At 51.4% G+C, this 25,310-nt stretch overlaps 1 protein-coding gene across 1 annotated transcript in view; it reads left to right on the top strand.

Annotated features, from left to right (window-relative positions):
• Positions 1-25,101, top strand: part of SNX29 (sorting nexin 29) — a 566,576-nt gene extending 541,475 nt beyond the window's left edge. Inside the window, exon 21 of the mRNA XM_082671124.1 lies at positions 19,295-25,101. Coding sequence (XP_082527250.1) covers positions 19,295-19,424 — 130 coding nt within the window. The 3' untranslated portion in view covers positions 19,425-25,101. The remainder of the gene's footprint in view (positions 1-19,294) is intronic.
• Positions 25,102-25,310: the final 209 nt, after the last annotated feature.

Genomic DNA, 25,310 nt, shown 5'->3' with positions numbered 1-25,310 from the left:
CTTGGTCCCCGCTCTCCCAGAACTCATGATAAGTGCAGTGAAAGGGTGGGGTGTCTGGAGTCCAGAGACCACCCCCAGGTCCAGTGATTCACTAGGAGAACTCAAAGACCCAGCATAGACTTGCACTCATGGCTCTGATTTATTCTGCTGAATGGAAGATGAGCAAACAGGAAAGGCGCAGGGGCTGGAGTCCAAGGAGGACCAGGTGCAAGCTTGCAAGGTCCTCACCCGGGGGCTCACACTGGATGCACCTAATTCCCCCAGCATCAGATTGTGACAACACACATGAACTCTAGCCAACGAGGAAAGCTCTTCAGAGACTCTGCAGCCAGGGCGTTTACTGGGGGCTGGTCATTCACATGCTGGGCAGACCCAGAGATGGCTTAGGCCAGAGGTGGAGGGTGCAGAGTCAGTGGTCAAACTGCCTTTAGTCCACTGACAGCATCACCGGCTACTAACTCTGGGACCAGAACAAGGTCTCCCCCAAAGCCTTCACTGACTCATCTATAAAATGGAGATAATGTTATCAGCCTCATGGTACTGTTGGGGTTAAATATGGGACTGTGGGTAAAGTGTCGAGCACATAGTAGGTGGTGAATGAATGGTGGCTGCTGTTAAACTGAATTACCCACCTGTGGTGAGTGGAAGAGCATCCCTCTACAGATGTCCCTGTCTTAATCCCCAGAACCTGTGAATATGTTATGCGGTAAAGGACAATCGAGGTTGCTAGTCAGCTGACCTTAACATGAAGAGATGATCCTGAGGTTCCTGGGTGGGCCCAGCGTAATCACAAAGGTCCTGGAAAGTGGAAGAGAGAGGCAGAAGCGCAGCCAGTGTCAGAGTGATGCGATGTGGCAGGGACCTGTCCTGCCCTTTCTGGCTTTGGAGATGGAAGCGGCCCCTAGAAGCTGGAAAAGGCAAGATACCAGATTCTCCCCCAGAAGTTCCAGGAGGAACACAGCCCTGCCAACACTGTTACAGAACCTGGGGTCCATACACCTGCATGCAATAAAGCCAGTCTACTGGCTTTATGGATTGTGGTGAAGGAGAAAGTGATGTAGTGAGGGAAAGCACAGCGTTTATTGCAGGGCACCAAGCAAGGAGAATGGGCAGCTCGTGCTCAAAAGACCCAAACTCCCCAGTGGCTTTCCAGGAAGGGGTTTTAACGGCAGTGTGAGGGAGGGAGCTGCAGTTGCATAATCAGCTCATGCACGACTCTCTGACCGGTTGGCATCAAGGTGAAGTTTCGAGCATCATCAGTCTTCTGGCTTCAACCGGCTTGGGATCTACCTGCTTGCAGTCAGCATTTTCCATCTGGTGACGGTCTGCTTCTTGGAAAAACAACTGAGGACTGTGTGTCAGGCCTTTATATCCTTCAGGGAACTGGGACTTCAGTGATTCTATACAGATAGTTTACAGTCTAAATTGCTACCAGTTTCCGGGCCCTACAGCTATTCTTTGTTTCTGCACCTTCACATTCCTTAATCATTACCTCCTGAGCCAGCAGCCCTTTGAGACGCAGGGGAGGTCCAGGAGACTAAAGCAAAAGCCTTTTACTTCAAAGGACAGGGACACTGGGGTTTATATATGGTTTTAATCCCCCCTTTTCTTTGATACTCCTCAACCTTCACAGGAATAGGTTTGGGTCAAGAAAGGGAATAAAATTTTGGATAGAGAAGTTAATCATAAACTCAGCAGAGGAACTCAGTATCACCACCTGGGTTTTAGCCCAGTGAGACCCATCTGGAACTTTGGATCCCCAGAATTCTAAGAGAATAAATACATCTGCGTTGTTGGAAGGGAGTATGTGTTAGGGTCGTACGGCTGCTGTAACGAGCTACCTAATACACCACTGTTTCCCCTCTGTCCTAGATCCTGCTGTCTCCCCTGCCTGATCCCCTTTTGCAATCCCCTACCTTCCGAGGCCCAGTTCAGATGTCACCTTCTATGTGACCGGCCCCACCTGCCCTTCCTGCTGAATTTCTGTGGCAGGTGAGGCACTTTTCTCCGACAGCACTGTCATCGTCTGGCTCATACTGGAATGTAGGGACAGTTGGTGACAGTTTGTGTCTGCTCTGACCCGTGTGCCTTGAGGGTGAGGCCCTCTGGGAATTACCTCTGTCTGGTGCCTTCTGTCGGCTCTCGATAAAGTTGGCCTGAATCAGTCTCTTCCCTTTAAGCCCCATGAACTCGCCAGGCCAGTATGCTCTGCCCAGGCCCCCATCTGGTCCCGGCACAGCAGGGTGTCGGTGTGAGTCCTGCTCTCCAGCCAGACCTTTGGGAGCTCGGAGTCAGAGGATGGCCCTGGCCAGCTCTCAGTTCCTTGAGTCTCCAGCCAGGGTCCTGGGTGTGTGTCCCGCAGATGCCTGCATTCATTCTAGCAGCTGATGTTTTCCAGGGACCTGTGATGGGCCAGGTGACTGGGAAACCACAGAAAATATGATAGCTGAGTGCCCGCTCTCCTGGTGTTTTTGGTCTGCTGAGGGCAGCAAAAAAAAAATTGAACAGGTGATTGTAACTACAGGCCAAGGGGTCAGAGCAGAGATGTCCAAAGAAGGGACAGCTGGTCACATCAGGACATCTGGGCAGGCATTCCAACATGAAGCAAAGAGCGGGGGGCAAAAGTGAACAAGTCCTGGAACGTCCTGAAACTTAATGGCCACACTTGTAGCTGGCTGTTCATTGTAGCATCTGGGTTTGTGTTAAATGATGTCGTTTCTTGGGGAAATGGTAGATGGAAAATCCTGGGGTCGAATTTTGGCCTTTTTTTTTTTTTTTGACCTTTTATTCAACAGCTTTCTTCCTCATCCTCATATTGCTGTCTATTGAGCATCTACAGGCCAGGGCCCCTCAAGATGCTTTGCATTAGTCTCATTTTTGCTTCTCCCACACGGCTGGGAAGGGTTGGAATGGGGCTCAGACCTTGCCCCAGGACCCAGTCCTGAAGCCCAGGCCTCTCCTACCCCAGGCCTTCCGCAGTCTCAGTGCTTTCAACCTCTGCACGCTTCTCTGAAAAGAAAACAGAGCTGCTTAAACCAACTTGAGACAGTCCCTGTGCCTGGCATTTTGGCGTCCTGGATACTGTTCAGGGGGCCAGCGGAGTCGCCAAGCAAAATCTTTTCCACATTTAGCTTGAAGCGTGTTGGGTGATAAACAGATGGCCGATTTCTGTTTGCAGTCAAGTACTCGTAGAACAGAGAAAGACCCATTCCTGGTCCTGCCCCCTCGGTGCTGTGCAGCCATTGATGGATGGGTCCAGCTGTGCTCAGACAGCCACGGAGAGTTTAGAACAGGGGTCAGTAAACTGTGGCCCATGAGCCGACTCCCACCCACTGCCTGTTTTTGCAAATAAAGATTTGCTGGAACACATTCCCTCCCATTTATTCACAGACTGTGGTGCTTTTGTGCTACAAGGGCAGAGCTGGGTAGGTACAACAGAGACCAGAGGGCCCGCGAAGCCTGAGATGTTTACTCTCAGACCCTTTAGAGAAGAAGCTGGCCCACCCCTGAGCTAGAACGTTGGGGCTGATGTATAGGTAGTGATATGGAAGATCTCCAGGATACATCTTTAAGAGGAAACAGCAAGATGGGGCACAGTGCATGCATTTCCATTGTTAGAAACAGCAAACGAGAAATGTGTGTATACGTAGTGTGTGTGTGTGTGTGTGTGTGTGTGTGTGTGTGTACATGCACACCTGTGTACATGCTCTGTATGTGATGGGTAGCTCTAGAAAGATGCATTAAAAAGTCACCATGGGGCTTCCCCGGTGGCGCAGTGGTTGAGAGTCCGCCTGCCGATGCGGGGGACACGGGTTCGTGCCCCGGTCTGCGAAGATCCCACATGCCGTGGAGCGGCTGGGCCTGTGAGCCATGGCCGCTGAGCCTGTGCATCTGGAGCCTGTGCCCCACAATGGGAGAGGCCACAGCAGTGAGAGGCCCGCGTACCGCAAAAAAAAAAAAAAAAAAAAATCACCATGGTTGCCTGGAGGATGGGGGTGGGGAGACTCAGTTTTTATACATTTCCTCTGCATGCTTTTTCATTTTACACCGCTTTATATGTTCCTTATTCAAAAAAAAAGAAATAATTTTGTTCCAGAGTACATTGAGGCCAAAGCATTGAGATAAGGAAGGTGCAGGAAGGAATATCTTTTGCCTTATTTTCTTTAACTTTTTTGGGAAAATGGAGCTACTACGCTTTTTGGTTTTTTTGGTTTTTTTAACGGGACTTTTTTTTATTTGAATGGTATTTTCATAACAGACTCCTTTTGGGAAGAAGCCGGCAAGAGAAACTCAGAATTGTCAGTTATACTGAAATAGAAATAAATCTCCAGTTGACCCACAGAAGTAGAAAGCGTTTCTCCATCTCATGCAAACTGGTCTGTGCTCCTCAGCGGGTGCATCCTGCTACGAGGAGCAGAGCATCTTCATCTTCTAGTGACGAGGCCTGAATTGGTGTGGAGTGATGAAACCAGGGCCCACAGCTGCTGGGAAAATATTGGAAAGCCCTCGGTACCGTCCATGAGCCGCTCCCACCAGCAAAGGTCCATGCACCGTGCTCAGACCTGCCCTCTTCCAAGGATCGTTCAAATTGTTTCTCCAGAGAATTCTGACACTATCAAATGTTCTACCAGTTTGCCAACCCACCAGAAACCCATCTTTGACTTCAGAGATAAAGGGGATTATTCTCTTTTTAGCTGGTCTTTCCATTTGCGGCTCTCAGCCCTGGCCTGCACAGCGGACGGCCTGGCGCACTTCCGGATAATACAGAGGCCCTGTCCGGTGCTGTGCAGCCCTGGTGGGGGGAGTGTGGCCTTGGCACCAGGCTGTAAGGAGTGTGGGGTCTATTCAGAGCGCAGCAGGCAGCCTCTGAAGGGCTATCGTCAGGGGAGTGTGCTGTGATCAGCCTTCTGTCTTAAGTTATCTAAGGGACTTCCCTGGTGGCGCAGTGGTAAAGAATCCATCTGCCAACGCAGGGGACACGGGTTCGAGCCCTGGTCCGGGAAGATCCTGCATGCCGAGGGGCAACTAAGCCCATACGCCTAGAGCCTGTGCTCCACAGCAAGAGAAGCCACCGCAATGAGAAACCCGTGCACCACAATGAAGAGTAGCCCCCTCTCACCGCAGCTAGAGAAAGCCCGCACGCAGCAACGAAGACCCAGCGCAGCCAAAAAAAAAAAAAAAAAGCCTAGTTAGAGGTGATCATTCTGATGCCATTAGCCGACTCTCATCAGAACTGCCCCATTGTGTGGGTTGTGCCTTGGGGTGCAAGATGGGGCAGTCGCGGGCATCTGGCTCTGGGGTTCTTTGAATCCTTAGTCAGTGCCCAGCTGCACTTCTTTCTAGGGGCAATGCTAGAGGATGGGGACTCAGGAAAATGGAGGGAGACTCTTCGAGATCACCGTTGCCTGGAGGTACCCAGGCTGTGCAGAAAGGCAAAATCGAGAGAGTGGGGCAAACACGGATGGAAACACAACACGGCTGGAAACTCAGCAACAAGGGAAGCAGAGAAGACACAGTCTTCCCAGAGCTTGCTGGGGACGGTGGTATATTGAACTGAAAACAGCTTAGGCACAGAGACACTCCTGCTGGTTGAGGCCACCCCAGGCCCACTCAGGCTCTGAATGGCTTCAGCCTGGCGCAACTGCCCATGCTCGCCATCTCCGTACAGAAAAATGGAACCCAGTGAAGCTGGGGATCTCCAGGCAGCAGCTCAGATGCTCTTCCATGCAATGTTTTGGGTTTTATTGTGTTATTTATTTACTAACTTATTGTTTTTTTATTTTTTGTTTTTATTTCGCTACGTGGGCCTCTCACTGTTGTGGCCTCTCCTGTTGCGGAGCACAGGCTCCGGATGTGCAGGCTCAGCGGCCATGGCTCACGGGCCCAGCCGCTGCACAGCATGTGGGATCTTCCCAGACCGGGGCACGAACCTGTGTCCCCTGCATCGGCAGGCGGACTCTCAACCACTGCGCCACCAGGGAAGCCCCTAACTTATTGGGTTTTTTTGGCTACGTTGGGTCTTCATTGCTGCGTGCAGGCTTTCTCTAGCTGCAGCGAGCAGGGGCTATTCTTTGTTGCGGCGTGCAGGCTTCAGTAGTTGTGGCTCGCGGGCTCCAGAGCGCAGGCTCACTAGTCGTGGCACACGGGCTTAGGTGCTTCATGGCATGTGGGATCTTCCCAGATCAGGGTTTGAACCCGTGCCCCCTCATTGGCAGGAGGATTCTTAACCACTGCACCACCAGGGAAGTCCCCTATTGTGTTTTTATTAAATGAGTAATGTATTCTAGTTGAAAAAGTTTAAACAAAGTGAATATACAGGAAAAACACAAGTATGGCCTTTCACCCCCATCCTTCTGGTCTCTGCATTTAGACGCATGTTTATGTGCACATGCATTTTGAGGTTTTTTAAAAATAGAAATAGGATCCTATCCTACACTGTCTTGTTCTGAAACCTGTTTTCACGTATTGTACCTTGAAGATGTTGTCTTGTCCGTGCGCGTTGGTGTGTTGCGTCCTCTGTGATGGCAGCGTTGCTGTTTACCCATGTGCCGTCGTGCATTTACTGCATCTCCTGCCTCCGGGCAGGCAGGTTATTTCCACGCTTCCTCGTTAGAAACCACGCTGTCTTGAACACCCTTGCACACACAAGTGTGTCCGTAGGAGAGACGCCTAGAAGTAGTGTTCCTTAGTCAGAGGGTTTGCACATGTATATTTGTGTGTGTAAACACGCACACGCATGCACACACAGCTCCCTCAGCTTTCCTAAAAGCTTTCACCTGTTTGTACGTTTGCAACTGCATGGCCACCCGCTTCCCAGCGTCCCCAGCAAGGCTCGGTCACGGCTCTCTCCCCTTTGGCCGGTTCGCATTCTCCTGAGGACTAATGAGCGGGACTCTCTCTGGGTGTGTTGGGTCCTTCTCTAGGACTCATTCGTTCCACAAATCATCCTTGAGCACTACTGTGTCATTGTCTCTACATGCTGGGTTACAGCCACGAACCAGACCCACATCAACATAACACGCCAAGTGACAGTGCAGAGTAGCGGGGGAGAGGTGGGAGGTGGGCGGTGGCAAGGAAGGCAGCACCGAGCGCGTCCCAGAAGAGGGAAGACCTGGAGGAGGAGGGCGAGAACCCGGCAGGAGATCCCTGCCGGCTTTGGGGTGAAGAGACAGTAACTGCAAAGGCCCCGGGACAGGCGTTCGCCCAGCCCCCGCTGCGGAGCCCAAGGCAGGGAATGGAGTGAGGAAGGGGACGCCCAGTCGGGCATGGCCCGGGAGAGCACTGTAACCATTTTGCTCGGCGGTAGGTGAAAGCCTGGAGATTTTGGAGCAAAAGAGGCCACAGTCGGGCTTGTTTTGTTAGCTGGGTTGCTCAGCGCTGGAGGACGGTAGCAGCAGGCTGGACACGGGAGGGCAGGTAGGGGGATTCAGGCGGGAGAAGACGGTGCCTGGGGTCACGAGGCCACCTCCCCAAGAGCAGGGGCTCTGTCTGCTACGTGGCACACAGTGTGGCTTGAACAAATAGCAGAATTACTGAAAAACCTAAAACCTGTTTCTGTTTCTTCTGTCACGTGCTCACTGTATCCCTTCCCTGTGTGCTGTTGGGCCGTAGCCTCTTTCTCGTGCGTTTGTAGGAGCCCTGCACACACGCTGGACATTTCATTCACCGCCCCTCCCAGTCTGTCTGTCATGTAAGGGAGTCGCATTTCGCAGTCTTTTCCTTAACGTATTTCTGCAGATGGTATTAGGATGGAATTTTATGCCACTTTAATGTTCTCTTTGCACCCCTACTGTCATAACCACTGTGGCTTTTGCCTGATGGGACGAGCCTGGGTGATGCTTTGGACGCAGTTATTGTTCTTATTACCAATGTCATAAAAGTAATACTACCTCCACTTTCCATGAGAGAAGTGAATATGGACTATTACTCCTGTTTTTTCGAATTGAATCACAGAGGCATTCAACGGCTTTCTCACAGTCACATGCTGGTACTTTATAGAGTCAGGTATCAACCTGGGGCTTCCTGATTCTGAGGCCTCCTCCTCTGAGTTGGGTGAGGACAAGGTCTGGTGGGGATGAGCTTGGCGTTTGCAGCCCACTTTGACCTCACCCAAAAGGTTAAGTGGACCAGGCACAATTCTAGGCACTGGGGTTAGGTTGGTAAAGATGACACTTCAGAGAGTGACAGGTACTGTAAAGAAACTAAAACAGTGACGCATGACTGGCGGTGACTTGAGTGAGACTTGAAGGAGGACTTCCGAGCAATCCAGGCGGTCTCAGTACAGCTGGAGGAGGTGAGGGTGAGGTGTAGCCCGGGTAAGGATTTGACTGAATGCAGAGGGAAGCCATGGAGGTGGGGAAATAATGGGATAACTTTGACAAGTTGCAGAGGAATCAAGTGGAAGCAGGGAGAACACATGGGAATGTGTCACGAGAGTCCAGGCAAGAGGTGATGGTGGCCAGACCTAGGACGGTCACAGTGGAGTGGAGAGAAGTGGAGTATCGAGCACGTGTCTACAGGTAGAACCCAAAGGGTACATGGATGGATTAGGTGTGGAATGTAAGGGAAAGGGAGAAACCAGGGTGATGTGTTCGGTCCTGGTTTGAGCAGTGGGGTAGGGAATTGCACCATTTACAAAAGTGAAGACCAGAGAAGGAACAGAAGTTGGACGGGGAAATCAGAATGCCCATTTTGGCCACATTCAAGGTAGGAATGCCTGTCAAACATCCAAGTGGAAACGCCAGAAAGGCCAAGGGGTCCATTGACTCTGGAGCTTGAGGGCAGTCGGGGCTGAAGCGTAAATACGGGAATCCTTGGCATTCAGACGTATGTGATGCTGTGGGTCTGGACGAGATCCCACCTAGGCACTGTAGACAGACGAGGAGAGAAGCGAGGCCTTGGGACCCTCCACAGTTTAGTGGCCAAGCAGCAGAGTCCGGAGGAGCATCAGAAGAGGATGGAGATGCTGCTGGGGGGTCAGGGTGACCACTGGCTTTGACAACGTGGAGGTAGCCAGAGGGGCTCGAGGCCAAGGAGGGCTTTAAGCTGAGGGATACCAGGACGTGGTGACATTTGAAGGGACGGTGCAGGAGGGGGCAGGACAGGGCAGGGCCAAGTCCTTGAGAAAGTCCTGAGGGAACTGCCCCTGGGCCCCGTGGAGGGCTTGGCCTCAAGTAGGAGCAGGGATAGGTGATCCTGTGTCACAGGGAGGAGAGGAGCCCCCCGGCTGCTTTCTGGGTGACCTGCCAGGCAGAGCGTCCAGGATGGAGATGGTCTGAGAAGAGGGAAGGAACAAAATAGTCACTTCAGCGAGAGAGGGAGGGGCCAGGTGGGGAACTGGGGCAGGATCGTTGGGGCCTGCAGGGTCAGCCGTGAACCGAAAATGCAGCCGGCCAGCCAGCCCCGTCTTGGGCTTTTCCTCTCTGGTCTGCTGCTCGGCTTAACCAGGGCAGGGCTTGGCCAGGCTTTATGACCGGGGAGAGCACCGCGAGGGGGCGGGCAGTGACTAGCATGGAGATGTGATGAGGGCTGACCTGTGCGAAGGGGACTGAGAAGGCGTCAGTGGCAGGATTCAGAGAGGGGGTGTTGAGGAGGGTCCGGCAGAGGAGGTACTAGGGGGAGCGAGCAGGAGAACGACCCAGCCCCTTTGCGGAAGAGCCTTTCAGGTACTGGTCCCCAACCCAGGACATGATGTACAGACCTCCTGAAATGTCGGCCGAGTCAGCTCAGGAGCCCCGGAAGCCCCACTCCGGGGAACAAGGAGCTGTAACTGGAGAGGCTCCCAGCCAGGCACCCGGTGCAGCCCCGTTAGCATCACGGCCATTCGTAACGATCAGAATCTCATCTTTCATGGTTTGTAGCCATGAAGTAATGAAAGCTGATGTGTCTGGGCTCACAGGCAGGCAGTGCAGTGTTGTATGGACTTGTGCGATCTTCCTGGCAAAAAGGTAAAACGTATCTTTACTTTTTTAAACAGCATAATTTATCCCAGAGATACACATGCCCCCATCCACCTGTCACTTTCTGTACCTTCCCCCACAAGCTCGGCCACTCCCTGTAATCCAGGTTCCAAGCACAAATGAAACCTGCTCTCGCTTCCCCCCTCTGATCGGTCATGGAGCCCTCGGGATGCTCTCTCTGCAACGCCTTTGGATCATCATCCCACCCCTGCTGCGCTGCCACTGCCCCGTCTCGGGTCTGTCCTCAGGATCTTTCTCCCAGAGGGGCTACACCAGCCCACAAGGCTCCCTGTCTCTGGGGCTCATCTCTGTCCTATGGCTCCCGGCCCCGTCAGGAGATCTTTAGAAGCGGTACCTTCAGATGCAGCCCGCAGTGAACGGACCTGTTATAATTACACATCGTCACTGTCACCACTGTTTTCCAGGCCACATCACCAACATCTGTGGCATTCCATGAACAGAATGCCTTGATTTAAAAGAACATCAGATTTCAAAGCAGGTTTATTTAGGAAGTAACCATGTTCATATTGAAAGATCCACCATAAGAAATGCACATAGAAAATGACCTGAAAAACTACACTCCTGCACTAACAGTGGTCGTCCGCGGAGGGCAGGATTACAGGCTAGTTCTGTTCCCTTCTTCACACCTGCATGTATTGGTTCCATTTCCTCCCCTGCCATGAGCCTGTGTCACTATTCTTTAACGTCTGTTAATGATGAGAGGGTTCTCTACATCCTCTGCTTCCCTGTTTACCATCATTTAACTTGTGCGTATTCAACTACCAGGCCAGAGCTTGGAGTAGAAAAATTTAAAGCTAAAATATTAAAAATCCGTCAGCAGAGAGCAGCAGTTACATCAGAGCACTATTGAAAGCACGTGCGAAAGATCTTGAGCATATATAATACGGGATTTGCTGAAACGGGGTTTGTGGTCACCTGGGGACAGATGCGCCCTCTGTAGTTCCAGTTGTTTCCAAAGGTCAGACGGTCTGTGCTGAAGGCACAGCCTCTCAGTACCAGCGAGTACGAGTACCAGCAGCCCCAGCCTGACTGCGTGGTCTCTTGTGTCATCTAGTTGTGGGCTCTGGGGACAGACTGCATGTTCAAGACCAGCCTCTGCTCCTCACTTGCTCAGGGGACCCCGGACAAGTGGCTTCTGCGCTCTGATGTCCCCAGCTGTGAAACCACTCCTCCTTCACAAGGCTGGCGTGCAGATTACATGAGAATTGGTGTAATTTTTAGCCTAGGACCTGACAAGCAGTGGTCCCCTTTAATCTATCCAAAAGGGTTAAATCACCAAGTGCTTTATTGGGGTCAGGAACTGTGAGGACCCAAAGAAGAACCAGACCAAGTCCTGCCTTCAGGGAACCCTTGGTACTGCCACGGCCATTTCTGGGTCACATCCAGATGGTGACAATCTTTAGACCCAGGTCAAACTGAGGGACAGGAAACAGAAAGGAAATGCTACAGAGGCCTCCTTCCTCAAATCCACAGGGTACAGCTCACAGAGAGAAATCATCGTGGATGTCAGCAGAGTGACGGAGTGCGTGGGTAGAGGTGGGTCCCCATCGTGTGGTCCTGAGCCTGAAGATGTGCCTACGAGCCAAGTCAAAGGCTGACTAGCCTGGCGCACCTTGACTGATGGGCGGGGGGAAGGGCAAGGCCTCCCCTCCCATCCCACAGACCGGAGGGCACAAGGTGCAGGGTGTGCACATCCCGGAGGCAGTTCTCCCAACTCCTGCAAACACAGGCTTTGTCAGGGACCCGGGTACAGGAGAATGGCAGCCACATCTTCTGTAGAAGGCCGCTCAGTCCCAGCTGTGTTCCAGGGTCCAGCCCAGCAGCAGGCGTGGCCCCTGCAAAGCCACCCTCCCAGCTGCAGAAGGCAGCTCCCAGCAAATGGAATATTGACCGGCCCTTGAAAGCCACTTTACAAGTGAAATGAACAGCACATCTCTCCTCATGGTCATTTTCACTGAGGAGTGGTGGAGACCGGCGGATCAATTTCACCGGTGTGCTGGGGACGGACACGCCATGGCAGTGTGCCCCAGAGGCTTATTAAAAGGAACTGTCCCCCCTGAGGCTCCTGGCAGGGGCCACCTCCACAGACACGGACTCCCCTGGTACCTTGATGGTAGCCAGCAGTGGGGAGAGAGTGTTGCTGAATGTGTCTGAATAATGGAGGGGGCTCCGAACATCCCTGCCAAATACCCATCTCTCTTCCATCTCTATAGACTTTTAGGGCACCTGTTCCAGAAAGCCTAGTATGGTCTCTTCAGAGAAGGTTCCTTCCTCTGCCTTCCAGCCTCCTGCCCCCAGGTCAGACAGATGGAAGACTTGAGTTATGCTGCGGAAAGGAACGGGAGGTCTTGAGGTATATTTCTGTAGTTTTTAAAATCTTTGTAAAAGCCTCTATCCACTTCCCTTGATATATTGATGCCTCGGCCATCAACGTTCTTAAGATTTTGGTGGCCAGACTCTGCCTGTGCCTCTGTTATTTCAGTGATCTAGGGGCCTTGAAAGAGCCAGCTCTATTCCTATTTGTAACAGACTCAATAAATATGTGTTGAATGATACATGAGCAGTAGAAAGGACCAATATTATGCCCATTTCACAGATCAGAAAACTGAGTCTTAGGGAGGTTACAGATCTTCCTCAAAGGTCCTAAGGTGTCTAACTGAAGGCACACAGGTTTTCTGACTTTGAATATGGAGCTTCTATTACTCCACACGGCCTCTGGAAGTCTATTTTTATGGTGGAAGTGGGGCCTTTCTTGCTCTCCACACTTCCCTTTTCTTGTCTGCAAAACTGGGGTAGACATACCTCCTGCATTAAAACAGAATCGGGTGGATCAGGAACGTAATTTCACCTTGCTCAGTGGTTCTGCTCCTGCCCAGATCCAGAGCCACCAGCCTGCTTTATTATAAAAACACAGGCCAGAGGAAAGAAGGCTTCTCTGTGGCCTGATTCCTATCGATGGGGCTGGGTAAGAAACGGCACTATTCTCCTTTAAATCTCACTAGTGCACGAGGCCAACAAAGGCTGTGAGCAATGAGAATTTCAGCCTGAGGACACAGAAATGTGATGGCATGCACGGTGGCAGCTGCAGTGAGCTTTGGTGTAAGAAAAATCAGTGGTCCTTATTTAAGGCTCTCCTTGCAACTGTGAGACCTTCCTGCTTCCCTGGAGGTGCATGTGCACAGACCTGGGCTCTGCTGATGGACCTCAGTCCTGGGGTGCATGTGGCCTTGGCCCTGGCTCTCTCCTAGAGGGAAGGGACCGGGGAGAATCCCAGCTCTCTTTCCCATTCAGAGCAGGCCGCCATCCTTTTCTCCATCCACCCCGGACCCCTGTCACCTCCCAGTTTATACTTACCAACAATCCCATGCCTTCAGATACTACTGTCAAACCATGTGAAATTGCCGATACTAGACTTATTTTTTGTTGTTGTTTTTGTGGCAAGAGGATTTAACCTGAGACCTTCCGCCTTCACAAATTTTAAGTGTACAATACAGGACTGTTGACTGTAGGTACAGTGTTGTACAGCAGGTCTCTAGAGCTTATTCCTCTTTTTTAAATTTAAATTTTATATTGGAGTACAGTTGATTTACAATGTTGTGTTAGTTTCAGGTGTACAGCAAAGTGATTCAGTTATACATATAGCCATTCTTTTTCAGATTCTTTTCCCTTATTACAAAATATCGAGGATAGTTCCCTGTGCTATACAGTAGGTCCTCGTTGATTGGTTTATATATATTGGGTTGGCCAAAAAGTACCTTGGGTTTTTTAGTAAAAATAAGACATTTTTCATTTTCACCAAGAACTTTATTGAGCAACGTATTCACCCTTTTGTTCTACTACTATCTATCTGCCGTTTTTCAGGCAACTTCATAATTCCATCTTCCCAAAACTTTTTATCTTTTTGAGCAAAGAACTGTGCCAGGTGCCTTTTACAGTCTTCCAGGAAATTGAATTTTTTTCCATTAAGAGAATTTTGGAAAGGTGGAAATAAATGGAAATTCGACGGTGCAATGTCTGGTGAATACGGCAGATGAATCAGAACTTCCCAGCCAAGCTGTAACAGTTTTTTGCCTGGTCATCAAAGAAACATGCGGTCTTGCGTTATCCTGATGGAAGATTATGCGTTTTGTGTTGACTAATTCCAGATGCCTTTCGTCGAGTGCTGCTTTCAGTTGGTTTAATTGGGAGCAGTACTTGTTGGAATTAATCGTTTGGTTTTCTGGAGGGAGGTCACAATAGAGGACTCCCTTCTAATCCTACCATATACATAGCATCACCTTCTTTGGATGAAGATCGGCCTTTGGTGTGGTTGGTGGTGGTTCATTTCACTTGCCCCACGATCTCTTCCGTTCCACGTTATTGTACAGTATCCACTTTTCATCGCCTGTCACAATTTGTTTTAAAAATGGAACGTCTTTACGTTTCAGTAGAGAATTGCTTGTGGAAATATGTCAAGAAGGTTTTTTTTCACTGAACTTACGTGGAAACCAAACATCAAAGCGATTAACATAACCAAGCTGATGCAGATGATTTTCAACGCTTGATTTGGGTATGTTGAGTATGTTGGCCAGCTCTTGCGTGGTATAACGTTGATTGTTCTCAATTAATGTCTTGATTTGATCACTATCAACTTCAACTGGTCTCCCCAACCGTGGAGCATCGTCCAGTGAGAAATCTCCAGCACGAAACTTCGCAACCCACTTTTGACACGTTTCATCAGTCACAGCACCTTCTCCGTACACTGCACAGATCTGTTTTTGCATTTCAGTTGCGTTTTAACCTTTCTTGAGATAATAAAGCATAATATGCTGAAAATGTTGTTTTCTTCCACCTTCAGTATTAAAATGGCTACACAAAAATTCACCAATTTTGATAAGTGTTCATTTTTAAGTGCACGCTGATATGACAGCTGTCACACACAATCTAACAAAATTGTTTTGAATGAAGTTAAAGACAACTAAGTGCTACTAGAGCCAGCTTACGGAAAAAAAACCGAAGGAACCTTTTGGCCAATCCAGTAGTAGTGTGTATCTGCTAATCCCAACCTCCTAATTTATCCCTCCCCCCAACATTTCCCCTTTGGTAACCAGTTTGTTTTCCAAGTCTGTGAGTCTGTTTCTGTTGTAAATAAGTTCATTTGTATCATTGCTTTTAGATTCCACATATAAGTGATATCATATGATATTTGTCTTTCTCTGTCTTACTTCACTTAGTATGATAATCTCTAGGTCCATCCATGTTGCTGCAAATGGCATTATTTCGTTCTTTTTTATGGCTAATACTCTATTGTGTATATATACCACATCTTCTTTAAACATTCCTCTGTCGATGGACATTTAGTTTGCTTCCATGTCCTGGCTATTGTAAATAGTGCTGCAGTGAACATTGGGGTGCATGTGTCTTTTTGAATTATGGGTTTCTCTGGATATATGCCCAGGAGTGGGATTGCTGGATCATATGGTAGTTCTGTTTTTAGTTTTTTAAGGAACATCCATACTGTCCTCCATTGTGGTTGTACCAGTTTACATTCCCACCAACAGTGTAGGAGGGTCTCCAGCATTTATCGTTTGTAGGCTTTTTGGTGATGGCCGTTCTGACCAGTGCGAGGTGATACCTCATTGTAGTTTTGAATTGCATTTCTCTAATCATTAGCATTGCTGAGCCTCTTTTCATGTGCTTTTTGGCCATCTGTATATCTTCTTTGGAGAAATGTCTGTTTAGGTCTTCTGCCCATTTTTTGATTGGGTTTTTGTTTTTTGACAGAGTTGCATGAGCTAGCTGTTTGTAAATTTTGGAGATTAATCCTTTGTTGGTTGCTTCATTTGTAGATATTTTCTCCCATTCTGTGGGTTGTCTTTTCATTTTGTTTATGGTTTCCTTTGCTGTGCGACATCTTTGAAGTTTAATTAGGTCCCAGTTGTTTGTTTTTATTTTGATTATTCTAGGAGATGGATCCCAAAAGATATTGCTGTGATTTATGTCAAAGACTGTTCTGCCTATGTTTTCCTCTAGGAGTTTTATAGTATCCAGTCTTACATTTAGGTCCTTAATCCATTTTGAGTTTAGAACTTATTCATCTTACTCAACTGCAACATTATGCCTGTCAGTTAGTAACTCCCTGCTTGCCCCTCCCCCTGCCTCTACTAACCACCATTCCAGGCTTTGGTTCTCCAAGTTTGACTCTTTCAGATGCCTCATGTAAGTGGAATCATACAGTAGCTGTCCTTGTAACTGGCTTATTTCACCTAGCGTAGTGTCCTCAGCATTCATCCATGTTTTCACATATGTCAGAATTTCCTTTTTTTTAAAGGCTTGAATATTCCATTGTATGGATGGACCACATTTTTTATCCATTCACAGAGATTAGGTTATTTGCACATCTCCCCTGTTGTGAAGAGTGCTGCGGTGAACATGGGGGTGCAGAGAGATTTCTTCCAGATCCTGATTTCTGTTCTTTTGGATACTTATTCTACCCTAGAAGCCTTGGCTCAAAGCCAGCAAGACACTTGCCTAAGGAAACGCAGCTGGTTAGTGGCTCCACGTGGGGTGAACTCTCCCGCCATTGCCACAGCGCTGTGAGGGCCGAGCGATCATCATCCCCGTGTGGCAGGCAGCCCAGGGCACGAGGCTCAAGGGCAGCGAACAGAGCCCGTTGGCGGGGGACCCGAGGGTGTCCTGGCTCAGAGGCCCCGCCCTCACCCGCTGCGCTGCTACCCACACAGGTGCCTTTGGTGAAACGAAATAAAATGCCAGGATCCTGGCCCCGCTGTCTCGTAACTGTCCCCTCGTGCCAGCCAGCCTCCCGCCTCTCCCGGGCCCTCCCAGGAGCCAGCTCTGGTCACTGTGGGCAGAGGTCCTCCTGGCCTCACACATCATGCCCAGTGATGACAGCAGCCACGGGCACAGGGGCAACTGGCTGGACCCCTGACCCCGGACAGTGTGAGGGGAGGCCAGCGGTTTACAGTGACCTTTACACCTGAGCCCACCTGCACATTTGTAATCAACAGCCCCTCACAGCGGGGCAAAGATTCCTTCCAGCATCGTCTGCCCATCCTCTAAGCGGTGTTCGGGGATAGAGAGGCTTTTGGTAATGTGTTTGGGAAGAAGAGAGGGCCGTGGCGGCTTTGGGCCCATGGCCAGTGTCGTTCTGAAGGACGTACCCAGAGGACAAGGTCAGATGCTTCTCTTTCCTCCATGTACAGAAGATAAGCACACCCTGGCTCCCATGGGAGAAGGTGGTAATTAGAAGGATTTTTCACTTTATTACCTTACTGAGATGGGAAATGAGGGACATCTCACTGAGCACAGTGTCTGGGTCCCTGAAAAGGCGTGAAGTGGCCATTTCAGGGACCCCTGCGGGGACCATTCCTCTTTGGATATGATCCATTCCTTTGCTTATCCGGACTGGGCCTGGAGACAGCTGGTGGTGATCCTGGATCTGCCACTTACTAGCTGGTGGCTGTGTCCTCCCTGAGCCTCGGGGCTCAGCTCTAGCTGGGCTGTGTCTTCCCTTGCAGAGTCCTCTAGGACTTGCGCCCGGAAAGCCCTTGGCACAGAGCCTGATGCCACAGAGACAGTCGGGATGTGCGAACAACCTTTAATCTTTGTTTTTCAAAAGCATTTTGTATCAGTGAGATGTAATCAGCGTTTTCTCTTATTTCTCTTTTATATTTTCTGTCAGCTGTGATCTCACCATTTAGAGGCAGTTATTATTCCATTACCAAGTCGTGTTGATTCTACTTTCTATTCAAATTTCAGTCTGTGGTAGACAAAATGACACCCCCCCCAAATTCTGCACCCTAACCCCTGGAACCTATAAATGTGTCCCCTTACATGGCAAAGGGGACTCAGTAGATTTAAGGATTGGGGCAGAGGGGAGATATCCAGGTGGGTCCAGTGTGATCACAAAGGTCTTTATAAGAAGGAGGCAGGAGGGTCAGAGGGAAAGCGAGTTGAAGATACTGCCCTGTTGGCTTTGAAGATGGAGGCAGGGGCCACGAGCCGAGGCAAGCAGGTGGCCTGCAGGGGCTGGGAAGGGCCAGGAAGGATTCTCCCTTAGAGCCTCCAGGAGGTACACCTTGAATGTAGCCTCATAAGACCATTTGGGACTTCTGGCCTCCAGAAGTGTAAGACAGCACAGCATGTTGTTTTAAACCACCGAGTGTGTGGTAATGTGTTACAGCAGCCGTGGGAAGTAAGACAGAGTCCACCACCTCTGCACTCACAGCCCCAACCCAGGCTTCTGCACGTGCCTGGAGCAGCGGCCTTGGCATCGGGACTTACAAGTAAAGCCAGATCGTGGAGCCCCCGCCACCGAGAGCCCTGCAGCAGATGCCCTTCACCCTCCAGCTGCTCCCTCCCTGCCTCCCCCCGTGCTCCAGGTGCCCAGAGCCTCCTGGCCCCAAGCTTCACCCAGGCTGGCCCCCTACGCCCACTCTCGGGCACTTCCTGCCATGCCCCAGGCTCCCTGCTCAGGGAGGCTCTGGTGGCATTTGTAACCTAAGTCTTTGAACGTGTGATGTTTTTAACCCTCCTTCGGACTATGAGCTCCACGGGTCCTGGGAGAACCCGTTTTGTTCACCATTTATCCGCGGTACCTTGCGCAGTGCTCGGCCCACATGGGTGCGCCAGGATTCATGGAGTAAACAAACGTACCCTGCAGGTGTGTTCTGTACACGGCGGGGTTACAGCCTCCCTACTGTGCTTTAACCTGTGTTGGAATCACACGTCCTCACGGGCTCATAAACGCACTCCCGTGCCCCTGTGCTACTGGCTGCTGCTGTCTCGCGGTTATAGGTGTTTTTTCACCAGTATATCCAGTATCAGTGATGCTTGCATTGGACGCACAAGTTGTTCCGTATTTTTGACTCTTTTACCTACTGCTGTCGTAAACGCCCTTACAATTGGACCTTGGCGGACATAATTCCCTCTCCTGTGTTTGTGCATCTTTTATGACTTTAAATGCAGTGTTCTCCCAAGCATTTTCTTTCTTGGACTTTGAAATGTGCCTTTGCTGGAAGATCAATGAAGACAGAAGACAGCCGGGGCCAGAACCATCTTTCGTTGACTTAAAAGCGGGTCCAGAGCTGTGGCCCCAGAGCTGTGCTGGGCGCTGTTGACGGACAGGAAGTTTACACGACAACGTGGACGCCCCTCCCCATTTCTCCACGCCGCTCTTGCCACCCAGCCAGGCAGCCGCCATGCCCCGGAGGCCACTCCCACCGTCCACCCCACCCCAGCCCCTGCTGCCCTGCTTGTAGCTATTTGCACTTGGAACCCTGACTTAACCCGATTCTCCCCACTCTGTCTTACAGTGACGTCACCCCTCCCGGAGAACCGCTGACCAAGAACAGCCGGCCCAAAGTGGCTTCCCGCTTCCCCAAGCTGTCCCGAGGTCACCCCAGGGAGACGCGCAACGTGGAGCCCCAGAGCGGCGACCTCTGACCTCGATGGCCACCCAGACTCGGGCCCTACGTGCTGCGCCAGCTGCCTCCACCCAGGCCACGGCAGCTGGCCCCTTCCACCTCGGAGGGACAACCCTGTCCCCCCGGTGAACCCCAGAGAGCACACCTTCCCTGCCGGTCCCGTGACACCCCGATTAAACTGGGCCGTGTGAGAGCAGGGCAGCTCCTCGCTGGACAGACGCAGACATGTGGGCCCTGCTCTCCCCGGGCCCTGCCCTGGGCCGTGAGGGCCAGCCGTTCCCCTCCCTCCAGCTCAGGGGCCAGCAGGAGGGTGGGCGCTGGATCGGGCTCGGAGCCCCCTGGTTGAGATGCACGAGTCTGATGTCTCAGTTGGTCAGAAGGTTCATTGAGAAACCCCCTCTTAACTCTTGCCCATGTGGGAATTCGAATGACTGGTTTGGGGTTTTTTCCCCTGTTTAATGTTTGCCTGCTACAACCTATGGACGTGAAGGGTTTGGGTGGAGGCTAGTTCCTTACTATGCACTCCCCACCAGTGGTCAGTAGACACCCTAGTTCTTGCCACCGCGCTCCAGGGAGACGGTCCCGTGACCTTCGTGTGAAGGAGCCATTAGAGGGATGTGGAACTGTGGTTCTTGGAGAACTTCCCTACCTCCTTATGGTTGGTTCTGGAAGGACCAGCCCCTTTAGGAAACCTGAGGCCCCCTAGGCCCATGTGCACCTGGTCAGGCCAGCCAGCAGCAGCAACCCAGTGACCTGTATTGGAGAGCTCTGGGCTATCCAGGAGTCGGTGGCCTTGGCCTCGAAAACCTAGAGGAGAGCCCTCAGGCTGTTAGAGACTCAGCTCCGGGAAGCATTCCAGAAGGTTCTGTGGACCTCGGGCTTTCAGACCTGGCCCCGGGGCTCCCAGGCGCTCAGCGTGGCTCTCTGTGAACTTGGACACAAGTGTCCACTCTGCACAGATCATGATCATCCCCTAAAGACGAGGGTGTGCAACACAGCCTCTGTCAGCCAGCATGTTCTCAGCGGGAGCAGGGCCCTGTGTGCCCAAGACCAATCCCTCTGCCCCTCCCATTCAGAGCGGGGGCCCCCCTGGCAGCTCGCCCCATGGGACCAGAGCCATTTAGCCAGCTTTAACATCCAGAATCATGGGACTCTCTCCCACCCTGGGCAAGAGCCATCCTCAGCTGCTGATACAAAGAGAGGCGTTTTCTGGGGACAATAGCCGGTATGAATGTGTGTGAAAGATGGTCGGTAGAAGGCTGACCACTCGTCAGCTTACAACTGGGTGAGCGGTGTGGGTAATCACTGAGGATTTCCTAGATAGCGGAAAACTCAGGAAGGAATGACCTGGAAGGTTTGTGTTGCGTGTTCCTCCCATCAGCCAAAAGGAAACTCATCAGAGCCGTTAAGCAGAGCTGAGATCATCTACGCACAGCCCTCCAGAGACTCGGAGGAGGCCCGCGTGACTTCTGAGGGAACATTCTGCCAGGTGAGCCAGGTCCAGGTGAGCGAAACAAGCCGGCTGTTCTCCGCAGATGGAGTGGGGAGTGTCTGGGGGCCCTGCTGTCAGCTCGTGGGGGTCAGAGGACCCGAGGGACCCTGTGTCCTAGAAGGGCAACGTGGTTTCCCTCTTCCGCGTGTGTGCCGACGGAGCCACTGCACGTGCACTTTGTTGGAATCCCGAGTCCCACAGTGCTGCCTTCAACACAGAGCCCTCCTCGACCAGATCCTCCAGGACTGTCTGGAAGCTCCAGCTGCCCCAGACCCCAGCCCCCCGCATTTGGATCCCTCCACAGCAGTCAGTTGGACGCCAGCTGACAGGCTGCACAGCCGGATCTGTTCCCAAGGTGTCTCCTCTCCGGTTGTACTAGACCCAGAATGGAACCGCTGCCCCGACACCCCCCAGGGCCAAGGGTTCCGATCAGCCAGCCTTTTCTGGCGCCTGACCCGAAACACATCTGAGTGCGAGTCTGGTCTCGCCTTCTCCAGCCACCCCACCAGGAGCCAGCTTTGACATTCTGTGCACGGAGTTCAAAAAAAAAGAGCCAAAAAAAAAAAAAAAAAGGCATCCATAGCTACGGCGGACAGATGCTGAGCTGGGAGATACAAATGCACTCGCAGCCCGTATTTAAAAAGGAGAAACTCTGCCTCCCCAGTTTTTTTTTTTTTTCTGTACGCGGACCTCTCACTGTTGTAGCCTCTCCCGCTGCGGAGCACAGGCTCTGGACACACAGGCTCAGCGGCCATGGCTCACAGGCCTAGCCGCTCCGCGGCATGTGGGATCTTCCCGGGACCGGGGCACGAACCCATGTCCCCTGCATCGGCAGGCGGACTCTCAACCACTGCGCCACCAGGGAAGCCCTGTCTCCCCATTTTTTAAAGCTTAATTATTCATGGAAAACTTGCCCTGTTCTCCCAAAATGTGGATTGTAAAAAGCATGTTCCTGGGGGCCCCACGGGGACCCTCCAGGCTGCTTGCTCTCTGTACCTCCGTTTTCGTGATCCTGCAGAAACCCTGATCTTCAATTGCTTTGATTTCAGCTCAGACATGCATGTGACATGCACATCACAGCACCTCCTCAAAGCCTTAACTTTGGAATCACATGGAATGTTCTGCAGTGATTAGTCCATCCAGCTGCTCAAAATACTCCTGCCCTGCTCTCGAGGGTGGCGGGATGGACTTAGAAGGGGCAGACTCCCCAGCTCCTAGAGAAGGAATAAAACACCGAGGTCCAGGCGGAGGTCTGGGACAAATGCCAGCCCCTGAGGATGTGTCGTCATCATCTGCCCATCAATCCACCTCCAGTTCAGAGGGTGGGAAATGCCCTGGGACCCATCGGGGGGAAAGACAGCCCTTCAGAAAGGAGCAGTTGGCGTTGCTTCTCTCTCCTTGATCAAATTAGAAGATTGTTTGGAGCCTCCAAAGTCGGCGTCTGAGAGAGGAAGCCACCCCCCCATTCTGAAAGGAACTGAAGGGCCCCTCTCTCAAGACGGCCTTGACCCTCTGGTACCCCACCTGTACAGGGAGGGAGAGGCCCCTCCAGGTCCCCTCTGCAAAGCCAGGCTGTCTGCTCAGGGGCAGCTTCAGCCAGAACGGGCCACAGCATCAACCGGGTCCATCTCTGCCATCTTGTTTGCTCCCTCCTTTTCCCCCAGATAAAGGAGACCCAGGAAAAGCAGGGCTGGGTAGAGACATCTCTCCTTAATAGAGAAAACCAAAACTCCCAGAAGGGCGGTCCGAGGCTGGTGGAAACCTCGCCCAGAAGCAAGCTTTCCCAGCTCCTGCTGCAGCTGGTCTGGAATCCTGGCTTGAAACAGCCCAGCCTCTCTCCACAGTCAGGCCCTGGGCGAGGCGGCGGCTTTCCTGGAAAAGGCTGTTAAACCCCACGGTGGTCGCCTTTAACACCAGGCCCATCCAGGGGCTTCCTGGCTACAAAAGGCATCACCTGATTGAGTTGTAGAGACAGTACCACCTTGTGAGATCTGGCAAGGGCGTGAAGGGTGAGGCGGAGGGACGCGGACCAGTGTTTGTGGACAAGGTCTGGTCACACAGCATGGGGCCTACTGAGATGTGTTCTTTGATAACCGCTGGATTTTACGGGCTGTGCTGTGCCTTTAAAACAACAGAGGCAATCAGAGCTGTTTAAGTCTGTCCGTGGGACTGATAACACAGATGCAGCTACTGCCCAGAGGCAGCAGGCACCGGAGGCCCAAGAATTAATCCCCAGGTTCTGGGCTCAGAATCAGGAAACAGGAATGAAGACCCACCCGCCAGCCCAGTTGCTCCGAAGCACTCCTAACACCCTGAACTAGGGCTCTGCGGCCCGGGCGAGCCGGTGGCCTTCCCTCCTCTTTTTCTCCTGTTTCCTCAGGACACAGTTTGCCCACTGGAGGACCAGGTCACAGGGTTTCAGGCCTTGGCCCCCCCACACCACCTGCTCACCCTCACAGGGGGTGTCACCAGCCGGCCCCCTCACCTGGAGGCCAGGCCCTGACCTCGGGCCCCGGCAGACCTCCCCTAACCGGTCACGCCTGGCATCCTTCCTTCATCCCTCAGCCTGGCAAGTTGGTACCAGCGCCCATTCATGGGAGGTGCTCTCCCCCAAAGGGGGCACCTCGCCTGGCGTGTCACTGACAGTAAAGAACAGGCTGGATTCTCAGCCTCAAGCTGCGTGGGCATCCCCCAGGACCTGCAGAGAGGACCCTGCCTGGGAGCCTCAGATCGGCTAAGAGGCACCCTAGAAGGAGCACGCCCTGCTCGAGCTTCAACCCCAAAGGCAATAACTATCTTGACCCTGTCTCGGTGTTTCCCTCGGGACACTGCCACCCACACTGGACCTTCCCCCAGGCTGGGCGCTCCTGGCACGCAGGCATCTGCTCACGAGCAAGGCCTTTTGCAACGATCATTTTTCACAATATTGTGTATTGTTTCATTAAAGCTAACATTAAATGTTTGCTGTTCAGATTGGCTTCTGTGCTAATTTTGCACAACTGTAGCACTGTATATTTTATCTAACATTCCCATGCCAAAAAATTCATTTTTCATGTTTCCCTAACACGTGGTCTTGATTACGTTTCCAAAATAAAACTTCGGCTACTGGATCGATAGAAGTGAGGGTGGAGCCTTGCCGATCTCCGTGCTCTGAGCAGAGCAGCTGTCGGCTCATCCCACTGTGACTGAAACGCCCCTGCCCAGTTCGTGACGGGATTTCTGACCTTCCCTTCCGCCATGCCCGTTGCCTGGATGGGTAGTTCTCAAGTCTGTTAAGGAGCCCTTACTTTCATCTCTGAATCCTAATAACCGCATTAAATGGGTTTCCTTATCTACCCAATCAGTTTAGGAAGAGAAGTGGAAAAAAAAATCTGGTTTCTCTAAAAGATGGTTGAGGCTATAGCAAGGATGAGCAACCCCACTCTAAGGACAAGCTGGACCCATGAGTGTTTCGAGGTCCAGGGATTCAGTTCTTACTGGCACATAAATGTTTTGCCATCGTCACTGAAAACCACTAGCTGACCCGCCCAGGCTCCCCGCCTGCCCTCGAATCCCATCAGGTCTGCCTCCTGCTTTCATGAACTGCAAGGGAAGAAGCCATGCACCTCCGACAATTCTTTCCACCATCACCTGAGACCATACAAGGGGACGCCCTTGCAAAAACTGGGACTGAGGACATGGAAGGTTACAAAATGGGGGATCACACGTTTGCACCCAGAGTTGCTAGCCCCTCCAGAGATGAGCTGGAGAACAGGCATAGCCAGGAGTGAGGGGGTGGTGGATTTTTTATTATCTAGGATTCATCCTAGAAAGAATGTCTCTGCCTCTGCAGCCTTAGTGGCACCATCCCTGGCATCGCCATTTGGTAGAACACTTTGCTTAACTCATCAGATGCTGACTTCTTGGAGGAGGGAGTCTTTTGACTACACGTGCCATGGTGACCCAGCCGGAGTCACCCACGATCGGGTCCCAGTGAGCCGTCTGTCGCAGGGAACAAGGCGACAAATCTAGAGTCTAGTGTCTGGATGTGAGGCCTAGAAGCCCGCGGATTCGCTCTGAAACACATAGTATTATCTTAACTACCCTGTTCTGTTAAGGTTTACACAATAGAATTTTTAAGCAAATGTGTTTAATTTTCTAAAATCTCTTGTATTAAAATTTTCTTTTGGAATAAGCTGTGGTAATTTTGTTACAGTCTGGTTAAGACACACCTCTTTACAACTGACAACATTAAAACAGTGACATTTTCTAAATTAGATACTCGGTTTATGGTCTCTCTGATTCTTTGTGTCCATTCTTTTTTCAGCAGTTGGGGATTAGGTGAACTTCCAATATACATGTTATAAAAACTTCCAGAAAGGTCCTTCACCATTGCACATGTTATCCTGAACAACAGGATCTGATTGGACGAAC

This window comes from Grampus griseus (assembly GCF_964374135.1).
Source record: "Grampus griseus genome assembly, chromosome: 14".
Taxonomy (NCBI): Eukaryota; Metazoa; Chordata; class Mammalia; order Artiodactyla; family Delphinidae; genus Grampus; species Grampus griseus.
This window is presented reverse-complemented; position numbering and strand designations above follow the sequence as displayed.